Source organism: Pseudopodoces humilis, chromosome 4 (genome assembly GCF_049639895.1).
Source record: "Pseudopodoces humilis isolate 2021_Gansu_Grassland_sample_001 chromosome 4, ASM4963989v1, whole genome shotgun sequence".
NCBI lineage: Eukaryota > Metazoa > Chordata > Aves > Passeriformes > Paridae > Pseudopodoces > Pseudopodoces humilis.
Genome location: NC_142203.1, coordinates 73,527,096 through 73,539,790, shown reverse-complemented (window position 1 = coordinate 73,539,790; position 12,695 = coordinate 73,527,096). Strand labels below are relative to the sequence as shown.

Below are 12,695 nucleotides of genomic sequence, written 5' to 3'. Positions count from 1 at the left end.
AAACAAAAAAACAGAGTATCTGGGAAGAAAAATGTGGAGTATTCCTAATTGCAGATGGAATCACAGAATCACAGAATAAGCTGACTTGCAAGGGACCCACAAGGATCAAGTTGGCTCAAATCCCCCTCCTGGCCCTGCACAGGACACCCCCAAGAATTGCACCTTGTATAATGATGTAACAGAGATGGAACCAGAATATTTAAATATCCTAGCTAATAGCCTGGTACTAATATCCCTGCTTGCATTATTTTAAAGGATACTGCTATCTGCGTGGGTATTTACAAAATACAAGGCAATCAAATCTGTCAGTCCTGCTCCTCTAAACCACCCATTGCTTATCATGCGTGCAGAGCTCATAGGAAGGCAACCTCTGTGACTTGGGGTCCTTGTCTGCAAAATGCTGATAGCAATGCTTACCCAAATTGTGAAACACTCATAGTCCAGGAAAATAATTGTATGCTAAGGGAGGTTTTAATAGCAATGTATTTTGATGGGTAATTCCTATGACATGCATATTCTTATCTCAAAGAGGAGGAATTTATGTGTAGTATTTGGTACAGTGGTTTATGTCTCTGTTCATCCAGTCTTTTCATTTAAAAATTCTTTGCTGTAAAGAGAAACAGCACCCATACAGCCAAAGACTCATGACCATCCTACATTCAGGTGCATTGCTAAATAAAAATGCATTTGTAGCAGATATTCTTAAGCACACCAAGAGCTGTGTCTCCTGCTGTTGCTTTGGCACACAGGGAGAACAAGAAGAGGCAGAATTCCAGGTGTGGCTGACTGAGCTTCAATTTCTTCTTCTGGCTTGACACCTCCTCAGTCAAACAAAATGTCTTTTGGCTCACCTATATATGTGAATATGATAATTTTTAACTGCAATTGGTATTGTACAAGACAGAGAAAAAGAGAGACTTTATTTAGAAGGCATAGAAGCAGAATTAACAAATGGAAGAAAGAAGCATCTGACCTATATTTTGGGGACTGGAACATGCCTGTAATGCAGATGAAAAGCCCATTACAACTCCCCTTTAAACTGTACACCACTCAAATCTATTTGTCATGAAGCAGTTACCTGCTCATAACAGAAAAAGTACTTTGATATATTTTTTATGAATTTAGCTTCTCTAAGATAACTGGTCATAACACAGCCTTGCATTAATTACTGTATTTCTGTCTCCAGAATTATGTCCTATAAAAAAGAAATCTGAAAAAAAGATCATGCATTAAGTTTATACACACACACACACACAAAAAAAAAAAAAAAAGCCAGATAATATAAAGATTAAGGATTTTTTTCTTTGCTTTTCTAACACTGCAAAGGGAAATTAAAAAATAAAAAATGAGAACAACAAAAAACAACCTCCCAAGAACCCTTCTTGGTTTAATTTAGATAGTCAGTAAAGAAGGAAAGAATTTAAAATTAAAAAGAAATAGGTACCATTCAGAAAACAGTTGGATCTCTATTTGTTTTGTTCTACCCTGCAATACATTAAACAGTATTCATTGAAGCCATATGATATCATCCTCTGAGAAGGATTTTTTATTTATTTTCATTTTTACTTTTAATCTTTGCAGGAAATAAGATTCTAAAAAAATCATCATTATATGTAGGAAAAAGAAAAAAGAAATTAACTGTACAGTTCATATGTCCATGCATTGTTCAGATTACAAGGATGTGACAGCTCTGTTCTCTTTTCTTTTTTGTTTTCATTTTGTAAAAAATGCTCACTGTTGCAGTCAGTGTTTGAAACACAATTAGCAATATAAGTAAACTCCATCCACAGGCTTTTTCATGTAATAATCTACACTTCTGCAGAATTTTACCCAAGCCAAAAGCTGAGATTTTATGATTAACCTAATAGAAAAAGACTAATCCTGAGCTTAATATGAAAAATATAGTTATAGTCTGATTTATTGCCTGATGTCTGATTAGCATTCATGTCTCTTTTGTATGTTCTTTTATTGTTTTACTGAAATAGCAGCTGGATTTTGGCCTTCAATACCACTCCTTAGATATGAAGGGTGTAAAGCATAGATACATGTGGTTTAGCAGCCCCCAAATTAGCCTTAAAGGGAGCATTATTTCATATTATAAATTACTTATGTAAAAGAAAGTGTAGTGTACTCAAACACCGAGTAGTGTAAATACACCTGACACCACTTGTAATGAAGGTAATTTTTAAAGTGAGGATTGTAGTGTGTGTGTTTGTTAATGTTCCTGATGAAGATTTTCCCACTTTGTTTCAAATACATTTACATGCAGTTTCAGGGGAATATCTTTGCTTCTGTTCTCTGTCCACATGTGAGCAACTTGTTCCTGCTCTTTACAGCAAGGTCTTAGAACTTCCCTCACCATGACATAAATTGTACCATGCTGCCTGAACTAAAAGGACCAGCCACACAGTGGTCCCTTCTGAAATCCTCTGGGAAACATGTAAAAATAATAAAGGATTTCTGCTTAACTTCACAGCTACCAATAAACCAAAAAATATGGGTCCAAGATACACATTTATCCAATTCTTGACCTCTAGGAAGTGGTTTCTTTCCAAGTTAATGTCTCTGCCTTATGATTTGAATAAAATAAAGACGTTTTCTGATGTAATAGACAGAAAAAAGAATTAAACCTCTATTTACATTACTTTCTGAGATGAAATCCCAGTTTAGAAGTATTAATTGTAGAGCATAATTGAGTTGTACAGCTCTTCCTCTTGGTCTTTATGACATAATATGGGAAACACAGGTTTCAATTTATGCATCTTGCTTCTGCCTGCTGCCTTGGAAGGAATCCACAGGTAAATGAAAAGGCAGTGCCTCTCAAAGGAGTGACGGGGCTTGAGCATTAAGAAGGTGATGGCTCATGAGTGGGTGCCATGATTTATTCTCTGGTATGAGGGTGTGTTGGCTCAAGACAGTGATTTCTTTGGCAAGTGTGAACTTTAGGACTTCCTCTTAATTGTGTGACCAAAGAAAAATAGGGGTTAAAACTCCAACCCATTTTCCATCCCCATGCAGGCTGAAAATGCCCTTGTTTATCACACCCCAACTGAGGATAGTTTTAGGCTTCTCTTTATTATCTGTAGTGTCCTGCTTTTTGCACATAGGCAGAGAGAATTTACAAAGGAAACTCATATGTCCTTCCTGTTTAATCTTTACATTTTTTTCGGGCAAAAGCAAATCTTACATGTGAAAAGCATTTGCCTAGAAAACCATTCAGATTCATCTACTTGGTCAAAGCATAACAAAACATGTTTCCTACCACCAACAGAAGACATCAGCAAACATCAAGAATGAAAATGGGATTCTAACAGTCCTTTGTGATATGTTTTACGGTCAGTAGTTAGGGAAAGCAAAATAAATGAAAATTACAATAAGTCTTTATGCATTCAGTGTTATGTCTGCAAAGTAAAAATACTATAAAGATAGTCTGGCCTCAGCTTTCAACAGCTGAAATTTTACTGATGACAGTGACATTATATCAGGGTACACCTGGAGTAGCTCAGCAGGGTAGATATCTTACATTTACTTACTGAAAGCTGTGGATTATATTCAGAGGCCAGTATGTATTTTAGTTATAACTCTGAACTTGTAAATCCTTTCCTTGGAAAAAAGAAAAAGACAGGATTTATCTAGCTTTAATTTTATACAAGTAAAATTTAAGTAGGAATTTTTTTCTCCACATTAACTGTTTTAAAACTTCTGTATAAAGCTTCATATTGGTCTAAGTGGAAAGGGAAGTAGGACTACTGGCTTTAGAGAATCCAGCTGCAGAGCCAAGAATGCAAGCTAAATTTATGGAATTCATATGTTAATTATGTAAGCAGTAATGTAACACAAATGGACACCCAACTGCATGGAATTGCATTAATTATACTTGATAGTATCAATAGAATTCATTTGAAGGAAATAGCATGTTTGATTTTACATATTTTACTGTTTTGCTTTTAATTTTTGGTTAACTAAAAAGTGGAAAAAAGAAAAAGAAATCTACTGCAGGTAGATTGCATTGTCATGCAATAATAAATTGCTTAAACTGCAAGTAGTCCAATTCCTTTTATATGGTCCCTCTTTGCCTCACAGTTTCTTATTCAGCAATCCCTATGAAAAGATCTATTAACCAAAACATATGGTGGTTGGAGTGCTCTGGTTTTCTCAGCAAGGTAATATATCATACAATTAATTAAGCCTCTGGGCCATCTTAATAGCAATGGGATTAGGTATTTGTTTAAAGAAAGTCATGTGCCCATTTGCTGAATTGAGGCCTAAAATAAAGGGGAAAATGCTGTATGTGATTATGTCATGAAGGACAGCAATCCTCTGGCTGGACAGGAGGGGTCTGAGTTAAGGCTATACAGATTTGTATCCAAATGCTTTAGTTCTTTTTGTTCTGCTGGTAGAAATCAGATTTTTCCACAGTTTGTAAAGTGTTGTACCTTGCAACATATATATTACAGCACAAAATGGAGTGTTCCAGGAATTCTAGCTACCTGCCATATAAACCCATATTATAATCTCAGTATTATTTCAACAGTGACTGAGAGCCCATTGCTCTGCTAGGCTAAGAGGGTCTCAGCTAGGACTGACTCTCAGGACAGCCACAGGCTCACGATGGTTACGACATTTCTCAGTTACAACAAATGCACTTGTCTTGTCTTCATGCCTCAGTGCACTTCCAGAGCACGGTGTCAGTCACAAAACCACCCAGGCTGCTCTGCATGACTGTTCAATTAAAGAGCGCAGATAATTTCCAGGACTATTTCAAATATAAACATGGGCCAGGATCTACGTGCCTTTTGATCTTACGAAGAAAATACAAATGTTGAGAGGAGAATGAAATTGAAGTGTGAGGAAAACAGCTTATGCAAATAGTAGTTTGCCTTTTCTTTGTTTTTATTTTTCAAAATTTATTTGTCAAAATCATGAGCTGAGGGAAGGGTCCACAAAGCAGAGTTTCTCCTCCTCTGCCTGCATCTATGATGAGTGTGAGGACACAGATTACTGAATTTGTTTTTAAAAAGTTTATTCTCAGTCTTCATGGAGAGATACAGAAGTTTAAATAATTGCCCTGACATACCTGAGCCAGGACCCTGCATAAATGCAGAGAGCCTATCCCATTAATTCAGACAATCTTTAAATTGAAACTATTTGCTAGAAAATCTCTCTGTGTTACTGTGGTAAGTAAAAAAACACTCTGTTGCACAGCACCAGCAGGATATCTCTGGATCTTTGTGACCTAAGCAAAACCTGAGGCCTCTGTTTAAAGAAAGAAAAATTTTTCCCTTTTAAAGAAAGAAAAGATTAATGTTTTTTGTATTTTGAGGTAGTGTGATAGAAGGCTCTTTTGCTAATACTTGATAGTGATGATAGGACTTTAAAAAGGGATTTTTGAAGTAAAGCAAGGCTAGGTCAGACTGGAGAGCTTTTGAAAAGCCTACTCCAAACTACCAAAGCTGTTTCATTCTCTATTCTCTGAGCCACTCATATGCCTAAGCAAACTGCACTGTGTTTTTCAGAGGATGCCTATAAAACTCAAGTCCGAATTGATGATGAACCAGCCTATTTGGACATTCTAGACACTGCTGGACAGGTGAGTAATTTTCCCATGTGAGTCACTCAATCAGAGATAAACTCAAAGATTTTAACCTCAGAGATATGGGTCACAGTGCTGAAAACAAAGCTCCCTATTCAAACATGAAGGAAGCAGTGCCAGAATAACACAGAGGAATTAACAGAGGGGAAGATTAAAGCAGTGCTGCAGTATAGAACAGTATAACTTCCAAATCTCATCAGCAGAGACAGACAGGCTGAAATGAACAATAGATAAAAAGATGTTTGCTTCTTTTTCTCGTGTATGCAGGAACATCTATCACAATAACGAAATGAATAAATACTGTGTTGATTGTCTTACATCTTTCTCATTCCTCCTCTTCTATATGTATTACAGGAATTTTCTGGTCTATTTGTAAACTAAGTATTTTGTTACATTTCGTCTTCTCCCCACATTATAGCTAAATGCCAAAAGCTTACCCATAAGAAAAAGATGTTAACATCAAAAGTAACACACAGTGTTACATACACAGGTTTTCCAGAGAAGCTGTGGCTGTCCAGTCCCTGGAAGTGTCCAAGGCCAGACTGGATGGGGATGGGAGCACCTAGGACAGTGGAAGGTGTTCCTGTCCATGGCAAGGGGGTTGGAATGAGATTAAATTTAAACTTCCTTCCAAACCAAACTATCCCGATTCTGCCATTTCTGTGACAGCACGTCTGCTGTGTGAACATCAGCCAGGGAATTAAGCTTCATACACAGTCGTGAAGAAGAAAGAATTAAATACAATAATTTCTTCTCCCTGACTCAGCTAATTTCCTTTCCACCTCAAGGTATTTTTACTGCTTAATCAAAATGCTGCCACTTGCTGATCTTTTCCTCAGGTGTGTCTCAGGGTCTGCTTGAAGGCTTTTGTAGTTTCTTGAGTTTCTATAGTGTGTGTGCACCTCATGTGGGAGCAGGACAACCAACAAGGAACTTGTTAAATATATTTAAATAGACAAGTATTTGGGAAGCAAAACCCTGGCAACCTTGTTCTCAGCTTCCCAGATGACTGAATGCACTTAAGCTGGGCACTGCAAATGGTGGGGAATGCAGTCTGCTGCCAGAAATTTAAAGGAAGTTCAGCTATTGTCAGTCATTTTCACATATATAAATTCTGTAATTTTTAAATTTTTTGATCATATGAAAAGGCTAGAATTAAACCTCATTCTTAATTTATGGGAGGAGGATATGATTGCCAACATTATGAATTTTGTCATAACAGACAGTTACAAGGTAAGGAAAGAAATCAGATTAATTCAGTCAGTGAAAGGTGGTGAGAACAATTGTAGAAAACACTTGGAATTTTATCTCTAAGTTTTATCACTATTAGGAAGCAAAACATCTACAATATTAGAGGTCCATATGTATGTAGTAATTTGTAGTGATCACGTGTTACATATGTGGTACAGATATTTCACAGAATCATAGAATTTTAAAGGTTGAAAAATATCTTTAAGAACATTGAGTCCAACCATTAACCCAGCACTTCCAAGCCCACCAATAAACCACGTCTCCAAGTGCCACAGCCACATGTTTTTTTAAACCCCTCAGGGGATGATGGCTCTTCCACTTCCCAGACATCCTGGGTCAGGCCTTGATAATCCTTTCAGAAAAGAAATTTTTCCTCATGTCCAATCTAAACCTCCCCTGTTCCCTCATCCATTCCTCTCTGTAGCAAGTAGAGGCCTGTGGCAGGAGCACCACACTCAGCTGATTTATCAACCCAGGCCATTTTACAGCCTGGGCATAGCTATTTTACTTCTGTTGAAATGTTGAAATGCATCAACCAAGTTGATTTGATATGAGCAAATCTCTGTTTTAAATTCCCCTGTTGTTCCAGTGTAGATTGTTATCACCGAAACACATTCTCAGCGTAAACTAGGAAGCTCTTCCCACTTTCCCTCCCCACAATTTTTTAGAAGCTGTCCATTCTAAATGTCCTGGATTTAGAAGCTTGTCTTTGCAGATGTCTTTGGATTTGTTGCCTCTCTATCTGCACTACACAGCTACAGAATAAATCAAGACCTAATCCAACTCCCATTGAAGTCAACAGCTGAAATAGGCTCTTTCTTCACAGAGGACTTAATGGTGCTCTCACTGAAGCTCACACAAATTCTGCTCTGACTTTGGTGACTCGGGGTAAAAATCCAAAGCAACCATTTGTGCTGCTGCTGATGTGTGCCTTGATGGTACCTAGCTGGTTTTAATTCCCCTGGATTTTACGTCAAATTGGAGATGGTGGTGTAGCTTCTAAATCAGGCAGTGGAAAACTCATTTGTCTGGGTGTCCTTGCAGTCATAAATACTTTGTCATCAACTTTGAATAATGACTTTAATCACTTCAGGAGATCAAGGAGCTAAAATGTAATTCATCCTTATTTGGGAAACACAAGAAGTCAATAGAGAAACCAACTGAACTTTTTTGTTGTTGTGCTGAAGGATATGTTTCAACAAATATATTTCTCCTTTCCCTTCTGTACCTATGGACTAATTAAGAATTTCAACACCGACCAAATTAACTACTAATCATTAACACAGATTTTAATTGTCAAATCTAGACTTAAAAATCTACATGTGATTTCATATCTGACACTGCATAAAAATCTTCAATACTTTAACTGGTAGATCTGGTTTGAAGCCCTTAAAATATAGACGGTGCTTCAAAAATACATTCTCAACTTTATAAAGTTAAAAAAGCCCAAGCACAACATTCAAAAAATGTGAAAACCAGGAACATTAATATAATTGCTCATCTAGCTACTGATTTATCTCTTATGCATATACAGAGACACTATAACATTGAACAGCTGCTCATCTCAGGAATTAAAATGATGTTGCATGGACTCTGGACACATATTTTATACACTGTTATTTGTCCTTTTGTGCTCTTCCAGTAGTGTTTTCCCACTGAAGGCACAACATGAGGCATTTTCTTAAAGAGTGTAAGGGCTGGTGCAAGCAGTTATGCTTCACTGAACTCACTACACCTGCTCTTCACCATCCTCTACACCTGCCAGCTGGGCAGCCTGTGTTTGCTCACCCCAGTCAGCTTCAGACAGGATCTGTTTACCTCAGAGAGTTTCAGGAGTAGGTACTGATGTAGCTCCTGGTAACTGGATTGTCATAAACAGACCTAACCAGAGCTAAATTCCTAAAAATTCCGTGAAAAGCTTGTAAATGTGGTGTGTTGCAAGGAAATGAACAAAAAAATTGATGCTGGTATTCTATTTCAGTGGCACAACAGAATCTAGAAGAAGCTGTCAATAATTCCTTTGGTTAACTGTCAATGATGCCTTCGGCCCTTTAACTAGAAGTATCAACCCAAAATTTTCTTTTGTAATCTACATTTCAATTAAAACAAAAAAAAAAACCAACAAAACAAAACAAAAAAAAAAAAAAAGAGAGGAGCAAACAAAGCTAACACAATAAATGTGAGATGATTGAGATCATATCTATAAAAATAAGGAAATTTATTTTTTTAGCTATTAACTCCCAAGGCTAGCTACAATATGGCATGTGGAGTATGTAGGACAAACTTCATGGAAATCTGCAAATGCAAATTAGTATTCATAAAGATAGCTTGAACTTCATTGTTGACCCATGTCCATTGAGTTTGGAAGCAGTGTTGGTGGAGGTAATTCTGGGATTTCCCTTTTTTTAACCAATGCACCATAAAAATAATCTGCTTTTGCAAATATTTAATCCAAATTGACATAAACTCTGATTTCCAGCAAACTTGCAGGTGCAAACGAAAGGACATTCAGCTCTCAGGCTCTTTATTCTGCATTCAGTTCCCTTCACAATTATTCTCAGAGAGTGACAACCCCCAACTGCTCCTACCAAGCACAAAAAGCCTCCACACAGAGTTATAGAAACCTTCTGTTCGCTCATTTACGCTTTCTCACCCTCTCTTCTAGCTTAAAAATATGTTGCTACTTCTGGAGCTCAGAAGTATGCTCCTCGTGGAGCACGCACAGCAGTTATCTCTCCTGCTGTATTTATAAACTGTTGACTGACACAGGAGCTTTTATTCTTGCCACAGCTTTCCCCTGCATGACACATTACCCAATATCTCTGTGTAGACCTCACGCCGAACACTAAAAGAGCAGCAGAGTTCCCTTCACTGGAAAACAATCTGATCTGATATGTAAAAGAGGCAAAAATTGTTTTCAGATACAAATCAGGCAGGTATGTGTAAAAATGGGTTTCTGTACCCGTCAGCGAGACAGCTCATTCCGAGATTATTGCACCAATTTTTGTTTGCTAAAACGTGAGCTTTTTATGATAAACTTAGTGCACCGGTATATTTCCCAGGTGTGAGTCAGAGACTTGAAAAATTGGCCCTAAAATGTGATGGCATGCCATTTCAGGGAGATTTTCCTTTGTCTGGAGTTGTGTGCACATGAATTCATTTCCAGGCAGACACTTTTCAAGCTGACAACAACAGTGTGCTCTGTACTGAAATCCATCTCTCAAATTGCTAGCAAATCACAGGACATGTTTATCCTGCCAACCTGCAGGACTATGATTCTTACCCCCTGCTTCAAACCTTGAAGAGGAACCATATTAGTCCCAAGAGCCCTTCAGATAAACACACTTTCTCAGACTAAACACTATAGTCCGATGATTCACTCAGGCTGTTATCTGAGACCCTTCTGCTTATTATCTAAACATGCTGCTCTAATCCTGAATCAATGGAAGTGAAATCTCAAAGTACACTAGTGCAGCTTATCTCAAGGAAATGTAAAATGCCTTTTTGGCAGTAATTATGTCTTAATGGGCCTTTACAGTGTGTTCTTATATGGGGAAAATAATTTTATTGCACTTTCTGCTTGGTACTGTAGTGCATAAATGAAATCCATTTTATTTTTAAAGCATAGGGATATTGAACTAAGTAGCAACTATTAACACAGTGTATTAGGTGAGAAGAGCATTAGTGTTATTTCCTTTGTATGTTGTTCATCACGCTGTTGAAAACATACTTAGAAAGTCAAATCATAACACTGAAAATTTCCTGGGATCTCAAGACAAGTTGTTCTGTACTTTCTGAGAAGAGCTAAAATCTCTCCCTTGACCTAGTAATTTTATTTGCCAATGGACAGATTGTGGAGAAACACTTACTTGGCATAGATACAGAGTGGAAAAACAGTTGCAGTAAATCACAGATGAAATTGCGGACCTGACACCGATTTCCTTCAGATCATTGGCAAAATATTCCTTGACTTCAGTAGGAAAAGAACTAGGCATATGCTGATAAAAAGGAGTATATTACCAAAGGAAGAAGAGGCAACTGGCAGCCAAGATTCCCAACTTCCTTTCTCATCCCTGTCCATGAGTGAATCATGATGCAATAAAGGGCGGATCAGTTTGTATTTCTAGGCCTGCATTTATCTTCCTGTCAAACAGGTGCAATAAAATGTTGCAGGGAACAAGCATTTAGGGTGAACATCAGCGTTTATTGAGTCTGACAATAACGATTTCCTGCCCATTGCTACCATTCCTCTTCAGCAGAGGTAGTAGTTCCATACTGCTAGTGGTGGAAAACTTTCCAGTGTTTTCTGTTGTCCTTCAACAAAGTCTTCTTTTTTTTTTTTCCCCAAAACCTGATAAATACACAGTGATGCTGCTGGAAGATTTATGGAGATTTTTTTCCTCTTAATAAAAAATATGTAAAAGAAGAATATATATTACATATATTATTACAATTTTCATAAAAATACCAAAACCTTTTTTTCTTCTTTCTAAGCTTTTCTTTGTAGTATTTCATTGTGGGTTTTTTGTTTTGTTGTTGTTTTTGGGGTGGGTTTTTTAATATTTTATTTAATTTGGTTTTGAGGTAGTTTGGTTGGTTGGTTTTGTTCTGGTGTACATTGTACAGAAAACACCTATATGAACAGATTCTATTTGAGTAAACTTCATCCAGGTCCTCCACTAGATTATGAAAATGCAAATCTTCCTTTTCTTCCATCACTAGAAAATATTCTGCACCTTTTCTTTACACCAGTGAATGGTACTGAAGTTCTTTGAAGTTCCAGCAGATACTGCACAAACTCTGTGCCTTGATTTTTTATATATATGACTGTCCTAGATAATCTCACTGTAAATTCCATTTACCAGAGGTTTGCTATCAAATGCCACTTGTTACCAGCAGTACACAAACCAGGGATGCCAGTGGGCAGAAAACTGCATTCTACCTCTATCAGTTTTCACAAAGCTCACATGATAATGACATTTCCAGGACTAAAAAAAATTGGCTTGAATGCTGAGAAAACAAACACATATTACAACACCACATGGTGCCCATTTCCCCTGACCAAATGACCAAGAAAAGCTTCTTTTGCAGAGCAAGGCTTTAATGCTTCTCAGGAAAACTAGGTTGCCCCTAAAAAATGAGATTTTCAAAATTAACTGTTTGTTATGCCATTCTGAAGCATTGAATGGTGGTGTCTCCAGACAAAGAGAACAAAAGCAAAAAGTCACATAATGTTATCTGAATCATCCAAACATTTCACTTGCTAAACCAAATGAGAAGGACTGCTGGAAAAGGCTTTCTAAAAATGTAATTTTTATTTCCCACTAGCAGGAGGGGGAAGGGAAAAACCTAAAGACAAGTAATATCTTTCAAGCTGAAGATTCAATAGTTTTGCCCCAGAACCTGGAAGTGAAATTCCCTTCTACGAAGCAAACACACAAAAACTCCCAACAAACAAACAGAAAAGTAAACCTCAGCTAATGCTGAACTCCACTGCTTGTAACCTTTATAATCTGAGAAATGTTATTCCAGATAATCCAGATTTTTCAAAGAGGGGGATGAGGAGCAAAGTAGGAACTCAATAAATTAGTGAAAATATGAAATATTTTCTCAGTTTTTTTTAAATTTTTTTCTTAACAAGCTATATTTTTGGATATATATTTTTCTCACTTCTGTAGAAGAAAGCTTGCACAGCTTGCATAGATTTTTGTGCCTGTTTTTAATTTGTGCCTCTTGGATGAGGAGAATACATTTTTTGTCATGAGTGTTCCATATCGTTACCAGAGCCGTGGGATGATGTGAGACAAACCATGCCAGGGAACGATCTTTTCTTAAGAAGACAAAATAATAC

General features: G+C 37.1%; 1 protein-coding gene across 2 annotated transcripts in view; it reads left to right on the top strand.

The window, feature by feature from the left end:
• The window catches only part of RIT2 (Ras like without CAAX 2), a 182,855-nt gene that overhangs the window by 72,926 nt on the left and 97,234 nt on the right, over positions 1-12,695 (top strand). For both annotated transcript variants that reach the window (XM_088054360.1, XM_005528096.2), the window contains one exon: positions 5,517-5,590. In XM_088054360.1, coding sequence (XP_087910486.1) covers positions 5,517-5,590 — 74 coding nt within the window. The remainder of the gene's footprint in view (positions 1-5,516; positions 5,591-12,695) is intronic.